This window comes from Colletotrichum aenigma (assembly GCF_013390185.1).
Source record: "Colletotrichum aenigma strain Cg56 chromosome Unknown KSG_Cg56_contig05, whole genome shotgun sequence".
Classification (NCBI taxonomy): Eukaryota; Fungi; Ascomycota; class Sordariomycetes; order Glomerellales; family Glomerellaceae; genus Colletotrichum; species Colletotrichum aenigma.
Genome location: NW_023500911.1, coordinates 2,824,780 through 2,844,560, shown reverse-complemented (window position 1 = coordinate 2,844,560; position 19,781 = coordinate 2,824,780). Strand labels below are relative to the sequence as shown.

The 19,781-nt window shown below is 54.9% G+C and overlaps 4 protein-coding genes across 4 annotated transcripts; 2 read left to right on the top strand and 2 right to left on the bottom strand.

The window, feature by feature from the left end:
• Nucleotides 1–461: 461 nt before the first annotated feature.
• Nucleotides 462–4,181, bottom strand: CGCA056_v008437 (Calcium channel YVC1; the record flags this gene model as incomplete). The annotated part of the gene is made up of 5 exons (XM_037323684.1): nucleotides 462–2,259; nucleotides 2,310–2,378; nucleotides 2,427–2,498; nucleotides 2,553–3,828; nucleotides 3,896–4,181. 5 exons carry the CDS (start codon nucleotides 4,179–4,181, stop codon nucleotides 462–464), a joined length of 3,501 nt encoding a protein of 1,166 aa, XP_037178396.1.
• Nucleotides 4,182–9,126: 4,945 nt separating this feature from the next.
• pyrABCN lies at nucleotides 9,127–16,343 on the top strand (the record flags this gene model as incomplete). Its single annotated transcript, XM_037323683.1, has 4 exons — nucleotides 9,127–9,739; nucleotides 9,789–12,259; nucleotides 12,657–16,235; nucleotides 16,287–16,343. The coding sequence occupies 4 exons, from the start codon at nucleotides 9,127–9,129 to the stop codon at nucleotides 16,341–16,343; spliced, it is 6,720 nt and encodes a 2,239-aa protein (XP_037177847.1).
• A 907-nt stretch (nucleotides 16,344–17,250) lies between these two features.
• On the top strand, nucleotides 17,251–18,214 carry CGCA056_v008435 (putative pyridoxamine 5'-phosphate oxidase; the record flags this gene model as incomplete). Its single annotated transcript, XM_037323682.1, has 2 exons — nucleotides 17,251–17,290; nucleotides 17,493–18,214. The coding sequence occupies 2 exons, from the start codon at nucleotides 17,251–17,253 to the stop codon at nucleotides 18,212–18,214; spliced, it is 762 nt and encodes a 253-aa protein (XP_037178414.1).
• A 464-nt stretch (nucleotides 18,215–18,678) lies between these two features.
• Nucleotides 18,679–19,781, bottom strand: CGCA056_v008434 (uncharacterized protein; the record flags this gene model as incomplete). Its single annotated transcript, XM_037323681.1, has 2 exons — nucleotides 18,679–19,451; nucleotides 19,589–19,781. 2 exons carry the CDS (start codon nucleotides 19,779–19,781, stop codon nucleotides 18,679–18,681), a joined length of 966 nt encoding a protein of 321 aa, XP_037178413.1.

Sequence of the window (19,781 nt, the reverse complement as noted above, 5' to 3'; positions counted from 1 at the left end):
CATCACGTCTGAGCTGGCGATGCCTAAGGCTTTGCTCTTGTGTCGACGCCCTGTTTTGGTGGCGGTGGACGGGATACTATCGCTCACAGCAATACAGTTCTGTGTGACTTGGACACTTCCAGAGTAGTAACTCGGAGTAGTGTTCCAGGGGGAATGCAACGAGAGTTAACGGAAGACAAGAATAAATTTTCGTACATATCAATACAGGAGACTGTGATGACTGGAGGGAAAATGACCTCGAATCGATCCTGGCGCAAACTAAAACACCATCATTACTCCATCTACATGTCCAAATGCAACATGCAACCAGCTCGCGATTTATATGCGACTTGACTTAAAACAGGTCGAACTTCCAGAGAAAACCTCTGGTTCCAAACGCCCCAGCGATGCGACAATTACCAGCTGTGACTGAGGTATAGCGCGCCAGAAAATGCCCAGCAAATCAAAACGCGTCTCCCCTTTTACATTGAGCTCCTCTTCCCTGGCGCCATGCTCTCGCTATCGGAATCATCGCCAGACGAGTGTGCGACTTCCTTGCCCTTCGCTTTTGCGCTCAGCAAACCCACCTTTGGCTCCAGCATGCTCTTCCGACTAGGAGGGCGCTTGCCAGTGGTTCTCCTGACCATCTTGGGTCTCTCAGCACCTTCTTCCTTTCTCGCACCAGCAGGACTTGCCAACCCAGAAAACTTCTGGAGTTCTTCACCTGATGAGTTGCGGCGTGTAGTCGGGGCAGTCGAGTTCGAATTCGTCTTAAGCCCGCGCAACTCCCTGGCAACGTCGGCGAAGCTCTCTTCCAATGTCTTCATCCGTGCCAACACGAGCTTGCTCATACGGTTGCTATCACCGGAATCTTGACCGCGTCCCGCTCCGTTGAGTCGTGCGTCCTTCATCAAAGCCATCGCCATTTGAGTTTGGAAGCTCGACGGCATGCCTCCCGTCGGGTCGTCAGGTGCTATGTTGTCCGACAAAATGCTCATGTCAACCGAGGATAGTCGTCTCATCTGGTTCGGACGGAGCCGTTGGTCGATGCCCGTGAGCGCTGCTCGGTTGGGCGCAGTCTGAGTTGCGTCCCTAGGTGGCAGTATAGGCCTGGGCCGTGTGTTGGTTGTCACGTATGTCTGGCGGCGCGGCGAGCGATGGCCGCTAGTCGCTGCCGGCTCGACCACCGCAGCTCGACTAGTCTGCACGCGCGCGCGAGTGGGTGGTGGCTCCGGTGACGAATGAGAAGACGAGCTAGGCGGTCGGCGCAACTCCTGAGGGGCGTATAGGATTGTGTTCGTCGACATTGTTCGACTGTGAGGCATGCGGCGTGCTGAGCGAGGGGTAGCGGCGATGGATGGCCGGCCACTCGAACCAAGTGATGACGATGTAGGCGGAGCAGCGCTGAAACGCTTCGACATCGGCGTTGTAGTGAAGTAGTCGTCAATCTGCGTCTGGTGAATCACCGGGCCCCGACGACTCTCGCCTGCGTTTGTTGCGATGTCCTCCTCTTCTTCCTCATCATTTGTGACAAGCTCATCATCACCGTCAGCGTCCGTCTGCTGGTTCTCTTCTTCCTTGGCCTTCGTTGCCGCGGCTATCCCTCGGAAGAAAGAACCGATGGCAGGCTGTGACGTAAAATCTGCGGGATCGCTTGCAGCCGATCTGATGTCTGATATTTGACGAGACCGCTGGGATCGAAGCTCCTTCGAGAGACTCAATCGACGATGCCAGTCAGGTCGTATGCTTTGGCCGCCTTCCATCGTCGGCCACTGAGGGACCTGGGGAGAAGCGTCGGCATCATCGGCCTGATCCATCCAGTTACGGATGGCATTTTGCGTTTTCCGTCGTTCATGCCGTCTCTGATTTCGCAACGTGGTAATGCCAGGACCACGCCGAAACACTTCCTCCAGAGCGTGGTCTTTCTGGTAGCCGGTAACAGATTCCTCGCGAACCCGCACATTGGGACTGAATAACGCAGAGCGAGCCGAGGGATCAGCGAACGAAATGGTTCTATCACGCCCATGATGGTGGTTTTCGACGAGATCCGTTGGCTCGAACATTGATGGCGCCAGCCAATACTTCTCATAAAGATAAATTGAAAAGAGGAGAGGAAAATGCGTGACCTTGATGATGGTCCTGTTCAGCCGGACAAAATGCTTCAGCGGCATGCAATACCGCAGAGGCATGAGCAACCACGCGAATATGTTTCCTGGCGCAACGTAGGAGAACAAGGCATCGTTCTTGACCATGGAGATCGTGTTAATGGCGAAGAGAAATCTAGATTGTGTAAGTAGATTGATTTGGCGATGTAGACGGCAGGGACCCACTGATGCTCTTCCCTGGCATTGGAAGCGATCTTCATAAAAGAGTTGGTCAAAACGGTAATCAGGATGGTGCTGCTTTTGTTAGCTGGAGCCGAAGAAAATGGACGGGACTGGGCTTACACGACAACGAAGTGGCAGAGAATCAGGAAGAAAGCCATGAGTCCTCTCTCAAGCCAGTTATACACGGGCCAACTGCACAAAATTAGCAACGAAGACACAGGTGGCTGTGGTGGCCATGTGACTTACACGTCCCAGGCGGCGGGAGTGAAGCCCATCAATATCTGGAAGATCTTGAAGGCTATATCCGCCGCATCGTTGTTACTATCTGCAAGGGTGAAGAAGACGAAAAAGCCGCTACATGCGATGAGAATGAGAATCGCAACAGCGGCAAGGTCGACTGCCATCAAACGGAATGCAATGAGCAGCTGGGAAAAATACGGGTAGTGGTCCAGTACACTGAAGATACGGGGCAGCAGCAGGATGGCATTCGCCGCGAGGACATCGTACGCGGAATCGTTCCAATGCTTGGGATCCACGAGGAACACTCCGTATACACGCATGAAATAGTAGACGATCAACAGAACCAGGATTCCCAGGTCGAAGACGTTCCAGAAGCTCATGATGTAAAGTGAGAAACCCTGCTCGTTGAACCCAACAAGCTCATCCAGCATGAACCCGGCACTCCAAAACCAAAAGATCAGCTCCAACGAGCTGATGCGGGCTGAACGCTGGGAAAGGACAGCGAGAAATAAGCCGATGAGCACAAGTAGCGATAGTGTCGAAAGGAAGAATCTGTAGCGGGGAACCCGCAGGCGGGAAAGCTTGAACAGAGACGCCTGACGAGGATCGTAAAGAATAACGCTCCGTCTGCCCAGCACAGATTGGTTCTGCTGCCCTTCCTTCTGGTTCTGCCCACCCAAAAGCGGCGTCCGCGCATCTGGCAACCCCTGGACCGGAGAGGGTGGCGGTTCGCGGTGTAAGCTGTCTTGAGACGAGTAAAAGCTGATGGCACCGTTCCAGATGGCTTCTAATTGTTGGACGACTAAGGGATGGGCGAGAAAGTGCTTGGCGGAAGCACGAATAGCGACTTCTAGGGTGGAAGTTCGTGCGGCAGTAAGGCGTGCCTTATTTTTCGGATCGTTCTTCGGTGCATTCGCGGGCTGAGCCCCAGGAAGTCCTTGGAGAGGATAGAAGTCATATGAGAGGGCGTCGATAAGTTCGCGAGTGTTGTACTCCTTGAGGAGCTTGAGTGCCAACAGCTCACATACCAACGCCCTAGTGTAACTTATTCCAGCATTGCCTGGGTATAACTGGCCTTCCTTGTTGAACTGTAAGCAATTTGCCATGAGGCAGTAGAGAGTCGCGCGGTTGAACTGCTGAGTCCTGATTTGTTGCTGCATAGGCTTGACCAGGAACTGAGAGACCTGCGGCGAGCGTATCTGATCCCATGTCAACGTCGTTTCGGTTCGGGTCTGAATGATGATGCGAATCGCGTGGGTGATGCTGTAGATAGGCAGGGAGTCTGCGAAGTGGTTGTTAGTCCGAGTTGATGGAGACTTGGGGTCTAGCCAAACGATGCTCTAGCTTACCGAGATATGACTCCGAGAAGAGAGGAAGGACAGGCATGGTACGATGGGGAGGGTCCTCGTCATCCACGGCGTCGGGATCGTCCCCAGACTGTGCTAAGCCATCGTCTTCCTCCTCTTCTTCATCCTCCTCTTCTTCATCCTCGGCCTCAGTGAAGTCTGCTACCGCGTGTCGTGATTCGCCATAGTGGCGATAAGCTGGTCCGGGGGAAGGCGAATGCCTATCGTGAAGTCGGTCAATGCGACGACTGCGATTGCTCTGCTTGGGTCGCAGCAGAGAGGAAAACATTGTCCAGTCGGAGTGAGAGATGCAGCCCGCCGCCTTGTGTTATTGCGTCTCACAGCGCCATGGGGCGGAGACCAAGCAAGACTGTATGGAGACGCGATGTGGGAGGCGGTTCGAGAGCACCGGAGGGAAAGGGGCTCAAGTTTGGGTTGCCGTGGATGCGAGAGGCCGTCGAGAGCACCGGCAGGCCGAAGGAGGCGCGAAAGAAGGTAGAAGGAAGTAGGGGAAGGAAACGGCAGGTCGAGCACGGGAGTAAATAAGAAAGTCCAGACTCCAAAATCCGGTGGGCAAGGTATGCGACTTGGGATTGGCGACTGCGACTGCAACTGCAGCAAGGTCAGGTCGGGCCAGGATCCCAGGATCCCCGTGGTCGAGACGCAGAAACCGATGCAATGTTTTGTGGGGAAGCCGGTCAAAGTCTTTTTTTTCTTTTTTCTTTTTTTTTCTTCCTCGACAGAACAGACGAAAGTACGGGAAAGGCAATTATAATTATGTATGTAGGTGGGCGAGTGAGAGGACTGGAGGGCCAAGGGAAGAGAAGAAGTACGGATAGCACAAAGAACAAAAGAGACACACTAAGAGTGCAGCGTGCTACTTAGGAGAGGACAACGGCAAGCAACATGCGCGCCTGAAGCGCGGATCGAGATTTAGAGAGGACGATGCAATTTTTAGCGCAAGGTAGTTGGACAAGTACACACGCAGTATGGCAGTATGGAAGAGCTAGGTGAACAAAAGGCAAGGCGAGAGATACTGCATCAGGCAGTCCTCCGGTGCAGGCAGTAGGGACATGGAACTTTCAGGAGGTGGAAGGCAGGCAAGGTGTAAGGTTCGGCAGAGACGAAGTGCCGCAAGTGCTTGGTAGGTAGCCCCAGGCCTACGACCTCTGGGTGCTATGCAAACTGCTGTTGGCCTGGCCTTACCTTGGTTTGGATCCGAAGTTGATTTTTTCGGTAACGTCGAATGCTTGGAGCTGATGATGAAAATAGTCGGTGACGACGTGCATTGGTCAGGATAGCCTGCGATAAGGAGACAAACACCATTAACTCACTCCCACCTTACCCGCCACACACCAACGTGCAGCAGGCAGTGACACCACACTACCTTACACTGGCAAGTCATGTCATAAGATAGCCTAGGGACGTCTTCCTACCTTGAGGCAAGGTACTGTAGAATATTCGTTTGGTCTAACCAAGTCTTGCAGCCAGCGAGAGACGAGAAGCCGTAAACTAAGAATAAGGCAGAGAGGAGGCAGGATAGGAGACTGGAGTGCGACGCGCTCAGCGGTGGACAGTGGAGAAGAGTGTCACGTAGTGTCGCGCGTGAAGTACACGCCAGACACCAGACACTGCACAGTGTAATGGCGTCCAGAGTGACCTGAGTGCCCATCCAAGATCCAGAAAGCCGCCCAGGCCTCTCGCAATTGATGAATCAGGTCTCGCTAAGGTAGTGCACGATCCCTGAGGGGTGGGAGTTGGCCTCTAAAAAGTGGAGTGCAACGCTGCAAGTGCTGCAAAAGCTGCAAGTGCTCGCAAATGTGGGAAGGCCAAACCCACGGGATGACACTGGCGTCGCTGGGGCCCTTCGCCTACGAAAATTGAAATGACCCCAATATAACGGTTCTGGGATACCATGTTCTCTTGCGCTGCACCTCAGCCACAGGCCCACCTGACGCTCTAATCCTTGAATCCGTCCATTGGAGACTGACTATCTTGGGGACTCTCAGACTCCAGGCCAAACAAAACATGGATATTCATAAATCATCACCATCCCGTATGAAGGAAGCAGGCAGCGGGCGGGAAAACATAAAACCAGGAGAGAAAAGAAGCCGAGCCGAAGGAGGGCAGAGGCATTAAAATGCAGAGCAGAGCAATACGAAAGTCTTTTCAGCCCTGCTTCGTCTGGAGAGATAAATGCCTCCAAAAAAAACAACCCGCGCCATCAGACGAAAAAACGGGCGAGACATGTAACCGCATGACTTCTCAAGGGTTTTAAGCACGCGCAAAAAAGAGTGGAGGACCGACATGGAGGGGTCGCAGACAGACACAGGAGCTGGAGACAACCGCCGAGCTCCTTGAGACCTTGAATGAAAGGACCCGCGGAGTAAGACGATGCTTGCCATGATGTTTTGTTGGCTCTACGATCACCTACATTGCGGAGACCTCCTACGGCTACTTTCCATCCTTGATTGCAGTCTGCGTGGACGAACAGGGTCAGCTCCAGCTCCAGCTCCAGCTAAGATCAACCTCTCCTGCTTCTCATCTGCACTCTGCAGGACCTGCGCGGCCGCACGTCGTCACTTGATGCTGGGGTCGGCCTGGGCCCCGTCCAATGGGTCGATTCTGTGTCTCCACGACTCATCCTTCTCTTCCATTTGTAGGCGAGGCGAACAAGTCCAGTCGGTCAACTCGCCTCCTCATTCCTTGAGCCCCAGAGTCGCAGTCTTTGGCCTAGTGAAGCTTGAGTTGCTTCCATACCACCCCACCTCGAGACACCCCAAGCTATCCTGCCGTCCCGTTGGTCAAGCCCGTCACCGCCATTGGCATCACCCACACACACGGATGCACAGATGGCACCTGTTCACGCCGGGGTGCGACGCTGCTTTTGGGGGTCACACCCGGACTAAACTGCGCTGCCCGCGTTTCTCCTACACCATCGGTTTGCGCGATGCTCCTGCCGTTTCTCATCCCATCATCCACCGCCTTTGCCCTGGACTTGGAATACCCGTCTTGAACACCACCTCTACGAGACTCGGCCCTCGGGAGCCATCTCAGACAGGCAGCGGCAACGGGAGGACAGCCCACGGGGTCCGTCACGACGATTCACGCTGCCCTCGCCCCAGCCTCCGCCTCGCATCCGCCAGCGTCAACTCCGCAAGCTTGGGTGTCCCATGTCGAGACCCTCATTTATCTACGTGTCTAAGCCTGCACGCAAGCACCAGCAGAAGCCCGTCATGCCAGGTTACATCGGAACACATGATCATCGGCGATTTTGTCGATTCAGATCGCCTCCAGGGTTGTTTCCATCACTAGATCCAGCCCAGACCAGCCCAGCACAACACAGCACAGCACAGCACAGCAAGGCACAGCAACAAGGCACAGAACAGCACAGAGACTTGCATCGCAGTCCTGCAACTGCAGTTGTGCGAACCCGATGCTGGGCAACAGGAAATTTCCCCAAATTCCCGTAGTACATGCTGCCAATTGCGTGGCAGCACGGCCAAGCTTCCCATGTTCTACCCAGGTGTTTTCCTCCAAGCCAGCGAGCCAGTCCATTCCTGGCATCTTCGCGCAGGGCTCGTGGCTGGGTTGCCAAAGAGGTGCTTACTGTCTACCCACTGTTGATACCCTTACCTATCTCGGGACAGCTGCTGCCTATGTCACATTGAGGAATGTCAGCATCGTCACTTGACTTTCCTCACACTGACACACTGCATTCCTCCTTATCACGTTCAAGGCTCGGAACCGCAGCCGAGACCATCTAGAATCCCGTTGCTAGAGCAGTCGCTTGGCGCGTGCGTGAGATTTAATGCTGGGATGTCCCACTCCGACGAATTTGAAGGACGAGAGCGACATGGAAATGCGACTCTGCTTCAGTCCAGCCCTGCATGCATCAGCCGAGTCGAGCTCTGAGGTCGTGTGTGAAAGAAAATTCGCTGCCGGCCGAGTGCACAGCAACAGCTGGATCGCAACGAAGAAGGCAGTGATTTGAATTATTGGTGTAAGTGCAGGGAGAAAAGACTGAAGCGAAACTCAAAATAGAGACAAGATTGCGCAGAGCCAATGAGCCGGAGCGCAATGGACAAACACAGCATTCCAGTCGTCACAGTGTTCCCGGATCTCTCTTGGCTGGGGATGCTCCACTCAAAATCTCAGCACCGGCATCGGCGGTATGAGGTGAGCTGTGCCGTCACCTTGGTCGGTGAGCCATGGTCAGACCCCTCGTACCCCTCCATCATGTGTGCCGCCTGTGAACCCCAGCCTTTCTTTCGTCGCCAGCCACGAAATGGGAATGTCTGGATCACCAACAGCACGCCCATTGAACTCCCAAACAAAACTGCGCATACGAGTCGTGAGCTTGTCACCAAACCCTAGGCCCATCCACAGGAATAATTCCCAGACGCGACGGCAAAATCAGCGGCCAGCGTCCATTAACAGATAGTCTGGTGCAGATGGTAGATCGTGACTCGACTCGGTCATCGGGACGATGCACCGCGATCCACTCTGCCACCGCATCTAGTTGTCTGGAAAGCTTCAGGACGCACTAGTGGACAGACGAGAAGGAAAAGAAAATTCTTCAAGGACGACAACAAGATTACACAAAATTCTGCACCGTAGAATGGCTGAGGTGCTCGGCGGGTTTGGCTTGTTGGCGTGCAGTGCTCGACCGCTGGGCTTTTCCCCGCGGCCCGCCTGTGGCTAGAAGCGGCAACATCAATCTTTTCTGCCCACTAGGACGATGGCGCTAGGCCTTTTCCCACTGACCGCCCGCTGTCAAATGCCGTATTCTGCAGTCGCATCTGTGTCAGTGCACAGCTCGCAGTCCCGCTGCCCAAGGATGGTGCTTGCTCATTGGACAATCCGGGCTAATGCTCACACATATCCCACAATGTACACCCCGGGCGATGAGCAGGGAGGGGACCAGACGAATTTTTTGGCTATGTAAAAAAAAAAACTTTTGTTGCTCCCTCTTTTTCGATTTTTTCCTCCTCCTTCTCTCTTCTCCTCCTTCTAACATGGTTGTCTAGAACCTCACGCGACTTCCCGAAGATCTATCGTGGCAGATGATCGCTGGGAAGCTACTGAACCATCCTCCGAGACTCTGACCACGAGCTCGCTGCCACTTTCTTTAGGCACCTCTTTTGCTGTAAAGCCAGCCCTATCGAGAGTTTCGTTCCCTGTCGTTGTCATTGCCCCGCATCACACGAAGGCTCCCGATCACCAAAAAAAAGATGGCCGCCATCTACCCCCCGGCTTCGGCCCGCCAGGTTGGCTCTGACGATGAGGGCCTCATGGCTCTCGAGCTTCGCGACGGCACCGTCTACCAGGGTTTTAGCTTTGGTGCTCAGAAGAGCATTGCCGGAGAGCTCGTCTTCCAGACTGGTATGGTGGGGTATCCGGAGTCGGTGACAGACCCCTCATACCGCGGCCAGATTCTGGTCATCACCTTCCCCTTGGTTGGCAACTATGGCGTTCCCTCGCGGGAGACCATTGACGAGCTCTTGGGCGACCTGCCTGCCCACTTCGAGTCCTCCCAGATCCACATCGCCGGTCTCGTCGCCTCCTCCTACGCCGGCGAGGACTACTCCCACTTCTTGGCCCAGTCCTCCCTTGGCACATGGCTCAAGGAGCAGGGCGTGCCCGCCATCTATGGCGTTGATACCAGAGCCCTCACCAAGCGCTTGAGAAGTCAGGGCAGCACGCTGGGCCGATTGCTGCTCCAGAAGAAAACCATTGCGAACGGCACCACCAATGGCCACGTCAATGGCGTTGCTTCCTTCTCTGTCGACGACTTCCAGACAGTGGACTGGGTCAACCCCAACGAGAAGAATCTCGTAGCCGAGGGTGAGTCCCCCGACGATACCTGGATTTTGCACAAGCTCACTCGTCTTAGTCTCCATCAAGGCCCCTAAGCTGTATAAGCCCCCCTCGAGCGTCACCGCCAAGAAGCACCCGTCCGGCAGACCCATCCGTGTTCTTTGCCTGGATGTCGGTATGAAGTACAACCAGCTGAGGTGCTTCCTCAAGCGTGGCGTCGAAGTTCTGGTCTGCCCCTGGGACCACGATCTCGTAAAACAAGCTGGAGAAGAGTACGACGGCCTTTTCCTGTCCAACGGTCCCGGTGACCCGGCCATGCTCGACGTTACTGTCAAGAACATCCAGGCTGCCATGGAGAAGACCAAGACTCCTGTCTTTGGTATCTGCTTGGGTCACCAGCTGCTTGCCCGCGCCTCCGGCGCCAAGACCGCCAAGATGAAGTTCGGAAACAGAGGCCACAATATTCCCTGCACGAGCATGATCACTGGAAAGTGCCACATCACTTCTCAGAACCACGGTTTCGCCGTCGACTCCAGTTCTCTCACCGCCGACTGGAGGGAACTTTTCGTCAACGCCAACGACGGTAGCAACGAGGGTATCGCCCATCTCTCCAAGCCCTACTTCAGTGTCCAGTTCCACCCTGAGAGCACGCCCGGTCCCCGCGACACTGAGTATCTGTTCGATGTCTTCATTGGCACCATTGAGGACTGTGCTGCCGACCCCAAGAAGCTGAGCGCCCCTGTCAGCTTCCCCGGTGGTACCATCGAGGAGAACGAGCGCCTGCACCCTCGTGTCCACCCTCGCAAGGTCCTCGTTCTCGGCAGTGGTGGTCTCAGTATCGGCCAGGCCGGAGAGTTCGACTACTCCGGTTCCCAAGCCATCAAGGCTCTCAAGGAGGAGGGCATCTACACCGTCCTCATCAACCCCAATATTGCCACCATTCAGACGTCGAAGGGTCTGGCGGACAAGGTCTACTTCTTGCCGGTCAACGCGGACTTCGTCCGAAAAGTCATTCAGTACGAGAGACCCGATGCCATCTACGTTACCTTCGGTGGACAGACTGCCCTCCAGGTTGGTATTCAACTGAAGGACGAGTTCGAAGAGCTCGGAGTCAAGGTCCTGGGTACTCCCATCGACACTATCATTACTACCGAGGACCGTGAGCTCTTCGCTCGCAGCATGGACTCGATTGGCGAGAAGTGCGCCAAGTCCGCCTCTGCCAGCACCGTTGACGAGGCCATGGCTTGTGTCAAGGATATTGGTTTCCCCGTCATTGTCAGAGCTGCTTACGCCCTGGGCGGCCTCGGCAGTGGTTTCGCCAACAACGAGGCAGAGCTTCTCGATCTTTGCAACAAGGCTTTCGCCGCCAGTCCCCAAGTTCTCATTGAACGCAGTATGAAGGGCTGGAAAGAAATCGAGTACGAGGTCGTCCGTGATGCCCAGGACAACTGCATCACCGTGTGCAACATGGAGAACTTTGATCCTCTGGGTATCCACACTGGTGACTCTATTGTTGTCGCGCCTTCTCAGACGCTTTCCGACGAGGACTACAATATGTTGCGTACTACGGCTGTAAACGTTATCCGTCACCTCGGCGTTGTCGGAGAGTGCAACATCCAGTATGCCCTTAACCCCTTTTCGAAGGAGTACTGCATTATCGAGGTCAACGCCAGATTGTCCAGATCTTCTGCATTGGCGTCCAAGGCAACTGGTTACCCCTTGGCCTTCATTGCTGCTAAGCTTGGCCTTGGCATTCCTCTCAAGGACATTTCCAACAGTGTCACGAAGTCGACCTGCGCTTGCTTCGAGCCTTCCCTTGATTACGTCGTGGTCAAGATGCCCCGTTGGGACTTGAAGAAGTTCACCCGCGTGTCTACGCAGCTGGGATCTTCCATGAAGAGTGTCGGTGAAGTCATGAGTATCGGCCGAAACTTTGAGGAAGCCATCCAGAAGGCCATTCGTGCCATCGACTATAACAACCTTGGTTTCGGCGAGACGAAAGCCTTGATGTCGATCGACGACGAACTGCAGACACCGTCGGACCAGCGTTTGTTCGCCATCGCCAACGCCATGCACACTGGCTACTCGGTCGACAAGATTTGGGAGCTTACCAAGATTGACAAGTGGTTCTTGCACAAGCTCAAGGGCCTAAGTGACTTCTCAAAGTCGATGACCAACTACACCACCAGCGATATCTCCAAATGCCCCGACATCCTTCTCCAGGCCAAGAGACTTGGATTTTCTGATCGTCAACTCGCCAAATTCTGGAGCTCCAACGAAATCGCCGTCCGCACTCTCAGACAGGAGGCCAACATCATGCCTTTTGTTAAGCAGATCGACACGGTTGCTGCCGAGTTCCCTGCCTACACCAACTACCTGTACCTGACCTACAACGCTTCCGAGAGCGACGTCACCTTTGACGATCATGGTATCATGGTCCTGGGATCTGGTGTTTACCGCATCGGTTCTTCTGTCGAGTTCGACTGGTGTTCTGTTCGCGCGATTCGAACTTTGAGAGAGCAGAATTACAAGACCATTATGGTTAATGTGAGTCTCAATCTTCCCTCTCTCCGTTACACATCACGCATTTGCAGTTTTGCCACCTCGGCGACACTCCTATCATCCCTTGCCCTTCTCCATTATCTGCGCTCTCTGTCTCTGTCTCTGTCGGCGCTCTCTGTCGTCTTCGTGTTCTGTCATCATCTACACTCTCTGGCATCCTCTATATTTTCTGTCTCCCGTTGGGTTCTAGACAACCTTTCGGGTTGCCGCTGTCCTTCCATTCTTCTGCTCGTGCTTTCTCTTGCCCCCCCCCCCCCCCCCCTTCCTCCGGCCAAACCCTCCGGGACCACTCACCCCACCCCACCTTACCATCTTACCAGCCCCGTCACAACATCACAACACCACACCACCAACCCGTCTCAACACCACAACATGATGATAGAATATTGTGCTAACACCCAAAACGATGAACCCGGAAACTGTCTCATCAGATCATTCTGAAAGCGACCGCCTCTATTTCGAAAACCTGGACCTCGAAACTGTCCTCGACATCAACGAACTTGAGGCCTGTGAGGGTGTTCTCGGCGCCATGGGCGGCCAAGCGCCGCAGATGATTGCACTTCCGCTGCACCGTGCGGGTGTCAAGGTTCTCGGAACCTCCCCAGAGATGATTGACAATGCCGAAAACCGTTACAAGTTCTCTCGTATGCTGGATACCATTGGCGTCGATCAGCCCACGTGGAAGGAGCTCACCAGCTTCGAGGAGGCAAAGAAGTTCTGTCAGAAGGTCTCCTATCCTGTCTTGGTGCGACCTTCTTACGTTCTTTCGGGTGCTGCGATGAACACCGTCTACTCTGAGCAGGATCTCGAGAACTACCTTGCCCAGGCTGCTGAGGTTTCTCGCGAGCATCCCGTGGTCATCACCAAGTACATTGAGAACGCCAAGGAGATCGAGATGGACGCTGTTGCCAAGGACGGTGTTGTCGTGGGACACTTCATTTCAGAGCACGTTGAGAATGCTGGTGTTCACTCTGGTGATGCTACTCTCATTCTGCCTCCCCAGGACTTGGAGCCAGAGACCATTGCCAGAATCGAGGAGGCCACGCGCAAGATTGGCGCTGCCCTCAACGTCACTGGTCCTTTCAACATTCAGTTCATCGCCAAGGACAACGACATCAAGGTCATTGAGTGCAACGTCCGTGCCTCTCGATCCTTCCCCTTCGTCTCCAAGGTCATGGGTGTTGACTTGATTGAGATGGCTACCAAGGCGATGATGGGCAGACCCTTTGTTGAGTACCCACCCACCACCATTTCTGCCGACTGCGTGGCATGCAAGGTGCCCCAGTTCAGTTTCTCTCGTCTTTCTGGTGCCGACCCCGTTTTGGGTGTTGAGATGGCCTCCACTGGTGAGGTTGCTTGCTTCGGTGTTGACAAGTACGAGGCGTACCTCAAGGCTCTCATTTCGACTGGATTCAAGATCCCCAAGGCCAACATCCTCTTGTCCATGGGTTCCTTCAAGGACAAGAAGGAGATGCTGCCGTCGGTCGAGAAGCTTGCCCGCCTCGGCTACAAGCTGTTTGCCACCGCCGGTACCGCCGACTTCCTTCAGGAGCACAAAATCCCTGTGCAATACCTAGAAGTCCTCGCCAACGAGCAAGAAGACCAACGTTCTGAGTTTTCACTCACTCAGCACTTGGCCAAGAACATGATTGATCTGTACATCAACTTGCCTTCCAACAACAAGTACCGCCGCCCCGCCAACTACATGTCCAAGGGTTACCAGACCCGTCGCATGGCTGTTGACTACCAGATCCCTCTGGTTACGAACGTCAAGAACGCCAAGATTCTCGTTGAGGCTATCGCCCGCCACTTCGAGCTGGGAGTCGCCACCCGTGACTTCCAGACGAGCCATCGCACCATCACTCTGCCTGGGTTGATCAATGTTGCAGCATTCGTGCCCGGCATTGCCACTCAGGCCAGCAAGGACCTTCTGGCTGTTACAAAGGCCTCTGTCTCCGCTGGTTTCAGCATGATCCGCATTATGCCTGTTGGTGTCAAGGCTTCTATCACGGATGCTCTCACCTTGAAGATTGCTCAGCAGAGCGCTAACAACGGTGGCTTCTGCGACTTTAACTTCTCCGTTTCTGCCACTTCTGACAATGCTGATCAGATCAGCCACGTCACTGGTGAAGTTGGTTCGCTCTTCATCCCCTTCAACCACCTGTCTGGCAACATCAGCAAGGTCGCCGCCGTGACTTCTCACTTCGACAAGTGGCCCACTCACAAGCCCATTGTCACTGACGCGAAGCTGACCGACCTTGCTTCTATCCTGCTCCTGGCAAGCCTGCACAACCGCAGAATCCACGTCACATCTGTGTCCACCAAGGACGACATCAGGCTGATTGCCCTCAGCAAGGCCAAGGGCCTGAAGGTGACCTGCGATGTCTCCATTTTCTCTCTGTACCTCTCGCAGAACGACTTCCCTGATTGCGCTCTCCTTCCCACTGAGGCTGACCAGAACGCCCTCTGGGAGCACCTGAGCACCATTGATGTCTTCTCCATTGGAAGCTTGCCATACCAGCTCGCCAGCTCCCTGGGCAAGACTGCCGACCCTGCCGTTGGCATCGCCGACGCTCTACCTCTCCTGCTCACCTCCGTGACTGAGGGCAAGCTCACGATTGACGACATCAAGGCTCGCCTGTACGACAACCCCAAGGAGATCTTTGAGCTCCATGAACAGGTCGGCACCACCGTCGAGGTTGAGATTGACCGCCCCTATGGTGTTCAGTCCACCTCTGGGTGGTCACCCTTCGAGGGTCGCACTATGCGCGGATCCGTTCAGCGCGTGACCTTCCAGGACAAGACTGTCTGCTTGGATGGAGAGCTACTGCCTCTGCCTTCTCTCGGCAAGGATATGTCGACTCACGGCGCTCTCCCCATGTCGCCCACGATCAAGCCTCAGTTGCAGTCCATGACTCACCCCGAGAGCCCCCGTGACCGCCGGCCTTCCATGTTCAACTCCACCAGGCCGTCCAAGCTCCGTTCCGCGGATGGCCCTCTTCCCAACAAGACCTTCGGCACTTTTGAGGAGCTTAGCCTGCCGCCCCTGCACCCCGCGATCGGCTCCAAGCTCCACGACCTTTTGTCGCAGCCCTCGTCTTGGAAGCAGCACAGCGTCTTGTCTGTTACCCAGTACACTCGTGCTGACCTCCACCACCTCTTCACTGTGGCCCAGCAGATGCGTCTCGGTGTCCAGCGTGAGGGTGTCTTGAACATCCTTCGTGGACGCGTTCTCTGCACCTTGTTCTACGAGCCCTCCACTCGCACCTCGGCCTCTTTCGATGCTGCGATGCAGAGACTCGGCGGCCGCACCGTTGTCATCTCCACTTCCCACTCCTCCGTTCAGAAGGGTGAGACCCTCCAGGACACCCTCCGCACTCTTGGCTGCTACGGTGATGCCGTTGTCCTCCGACACCCCGAGGAGTCGAGCGTCGACATTGCCCGCCGATATGCCCCTGTTCCCGTCATCAACGGCGGCAACGGAAGCAAGGAGCACCCCACCCAGGCTTTCTTGGACCTCTTCACCATCCGTGAGGAGCTTGGTACTGTTCAGGGCCTGACCATTACCTTCGTGGGTGATCTTCTCTACGGCCGCCCTGTTCACTCCCTCATCTACCTCCTCCGTGACTATGGTGTGCAGGTTCAGCTTGTCTCTCCCAAGGGCCTGGCTCTGCCCGCCGAGGTCCGCGAGTATCTCATTGCTTCCGGACAGCTTCTGTGCGAGTCTGAGGAGCTCACCCCTGAGATCCTGGGCCGCAGCGATGTGCTCTACTGCACTCGTGTTCAAAAGGAGCGTTTCCCGACGGTTGAGGAGTACGAGAAGGTCAAGAACTCGTACCGCATCGACAACCGCACCCTCAAGTCGGCCAAGAAGGATATGTGCATTCTGCACCCTCTGCCCAGGAACGAGGAGATTGCGCCTGAGGTGGACACCGACCAGAGGGCGGCTTACTTCAGACAGGTATGTCTCCCCTACCCCCGTCTTTTGGGACACACACTAATACATTCGCAGATGAGATATGGTCTGTACTGCCGCATGGCACTGCTTGCGTTGGTTATGGCACCATAGATTTGGTTTTCTTTCCTTCCCTTTATGTCGGAACCGGAAGACAAAAAAGACATGAAAAGTTTTCGATGTTCAAGATTTGGGTTTTCTTGATTCGGTGTTATTGGGGTTTCTTTTTATGATATACATAGAGCAAAGTAGAAGCAACTACTTTAAACCAATGGGCGTAAACGCGATAAGACATCATGGCTCGCGCCATGTGTACGAAGGGTATGGTTTTATTAGGTTTATTCGGGCAGTGCGTAATGCGTTGCGTGCGTTTGTTACGTACGTATACGTTTTGCGTATCTGAATGCGTTTACGGCGTTTTACGATATGATACCCTCCGTCGTATGTACGGAATGAGATACGTTTGTTTGGTTTTTTCGCTGTGTACCCTGTGTGTTGCGTGTATGTGTTTTGTGTGTATTGTGTGTTTTTCTGTAGTCGTCCAAGCAAGTACCGCGGCCCGGTCGAGTCTAGGCTGGTCCCTGCTCCGAACTCAAAACCCCACTGAAATGGGTTTCTACAGGCCATGGAGAGACACTGATGGCTGACCACCGCACTGCACCGCAGTGGTGCTCGAAATGCGCGTCGGTGGAACATTCTACGTTCCTTGGAATGTGGGGTGGGGTTCCCGCTCTGTCAAGCTTGCCCCTCCCTCTTTCTCCAAAAAATGCAAGCATCATGAGAGAGAGAGCTTGTGGTGTCATGTCATAAGAACGACTCACCACCACGATTGCTGCACGAATCGTCTTCCTTCTTGCAGAACATCACGCCGATAACACAACGCCTGAATCAGCCTGCAGAATCTGGTCACTTCTACCGCTGGCGTACTTATAATACGAGAAGATTGGTACAAGCATAGTTTGAAGTGTTAGGTACTCTTATGCGGCCAAGCTTAGCAGCGAAACTTTCAAGATCGCTCAGGATGGCTCTTCACCCCCCGCCGGAGAGCGAGAAGCTCATCTGTAAGTTATGCTGTCCCTATGTGTAGATGAGGTGTGGTGAGTGAGATGTGGTAGGTAAGCTGTGTCGACGAAAAGCCGTCATCGGGAGGACGTCTGGGTCATGGGTGTCATCACGTCACAGTCACACAATGCAGCCAGATCTCAACACCACACCTCCTCCTTGGCCCGGCACACAAAATGGAACTAACAGAGAGAGAAAAAGTCGCGCCCGCCGGGTCTCAGCAAAACACCCGCGCCGACCAGTTCACCCTCTCGGCCCTCCACCGGCGCGACCTGGACCCCTCGGGGTCGCCCATCCCGCAGTTCAACGCCTGGTTCAAGGCCGCGCAGAAGTCCCACGCCGTCTCGCACCCGGAGACGTGCACGCTCTCCACGGCGTCCCTGCCCTCCGGCCGCGTCTCGGCGCGCATGGTATACCTCAAGGAGCTCGACGGCAAGGGCGGCTTCGTCGTGTACACCAACCTTGGCACCTCGCGCAAGGCCGCCGACCTGGCGACCAACAAGCACGCCTCGTTGGTCTTCTGGTGGGAGGCGCTCCAGCGGCAGGTCCGCGTCGAGGGCGTCGCCGGGCGTCTGAGCCCGGAGGAGAGCCAGGTGTACTACGACACGCGCGTCCGCGGGAGCAGGATCGGCGCGTGGGCGAGCAGGCAGAGCCAGGTCCTCGAGCCCAAGCCGGGCGTCGTCAGCGGCACAGAGGGCGAAGACGACGGGCGCGCGCAGCTGGAAGGCTGGGTTAAAGAGGTTGAGAAGCGGTTCGATGGGCAGGAGAAGATCCCGGTACCCGAATTCTGGGGTGGTTTGAGGATCGTGCCGGATCGGATTGAGTTCTGGCAGGGCCGGGAGAACCGGCTTCATGATCGGTTCGTGTACGACAAGGAGGAGGGTGAGGACGATAAGTGGACGGTCAACAGGCTTAGTCCCTGAGTGGGGGCGCTCTCTCATGGATCTTTGGCATGGCATAGGTGGCTTAGATCCTTCCAGGGATAGACAGATCACTAGAGAAGATTGCACGTGTTTCAACAATAGATGAAGTTCAACGATGTTGTCTTTGCAGGACTACATTACCAAATAGGGTATGTAAAAAAAATAAGATTTCCAGTAATGCCCGACAGTCCCCACTCCAGTGTGGGAGAAAACAGCAGATCCCTTTGCTTGCCCCCCCATACGCCGGCCACCCAATCGCCCAAAATTACAAGATGCAATTCCATCAAGCCTTGTGTGAAAGCCGAGGTTGGTATCCCAAAAAGAAAAAAAAGACAAGACAAAGTCGAAACCGTTGAAAAAGAGCTTTCCCAAGTCGCCAAGCATGCAGAGATGTACCGTGAAAACCGTATGCCAGACGTTATACACACAAACAGCAGAATGCTCGCTCGCTTACTTCAAATCGTTCATACATCAAGCTCTTCTCCGACGGGGGAGAGTCCCTTTTCATTTCCAGAAAAGGGAAGCGACATGTAGTCGCCGCCGAAGGCCGTCTTCTCCAAAGCCGCGCGTACTTCGTCGCCAAAGGATTCAATCTCGGACTTGGGAGTATCCACCGGGGTAAGCTGCAGACCCAAACCGACGACTGTAGTTCCAATGGTCATGCTCTTGCTTTTGCTGTGGCCCATCTCGTGAGGCTGGGCGGGGCGAGCAGAGTTGTAGTGGCGAGCGGCCATCTGCATGTCGACCATGGTATCCGTAATCAAATCCTCGTCGTCAACCAAGGGCTTGATGCGATAGTTGAGATTCTCATAAATGCAACGCTCGGTTACGTTGATCTGCTCGCACGACCAGATATCCTTGCCCCATTTCGAGCAGTAGTATGAGGTCGAGTCCTGGCAGTCGTCCGTAAATTTGGCAGCGATCACGAGAGCAGCGAGGATGATCAGCTCGGGCTGAACCGAGTCGATGTGCATTTGCTGCTGCTGGCGACGATCGAGGAGGGGGCTATGGAGGGTGTGGCGCTTGTTGTGCGAGGAGGCGCCATCAACGAGCAGGGGGCACTGAAGACGCCAGCTCAAAGCGAATTTGGAGTTCAGAGAGTCGAGAATGCAGACTGCCAAGGCAATGGTCTCAAGCGGGAGACCGGCCCGGCTGAGCATGGCCTGGACGAGAGGAACGGAGGGCGTCGTGAGAGAAGCTGACGTGGGAACAAGATTGACAAGATGGATGGCGGGGCCTGCAGGTGGGTGGGTGGTTAGTATTGCATTGCATATACGTCAAGCAGTGTAGGATTGGAGCACATTCGCTCTCTCGAGCAAGTGTTGCGCGGCGGAGGTCCACGTAGAGGGGGGAAGAGTGTCACGTAATACATACCCAGGAACTTCTCTTGCAGGACCTCGCCATCTTCCAGGCCCGTCTTTGGGCTCTGGTGTGTTGAGGTGTTTCTTGAAGAAGGCGGCGGAGTGGGAAGGTTGGAGAGGGGTCGGTAGGTGAAGTAGGCCTCCTCGGCTCCGTACTCATCGTCCGAGTAGTCGGGGTTCTGGAGCTGTCTCGCCATGTTGCCCAT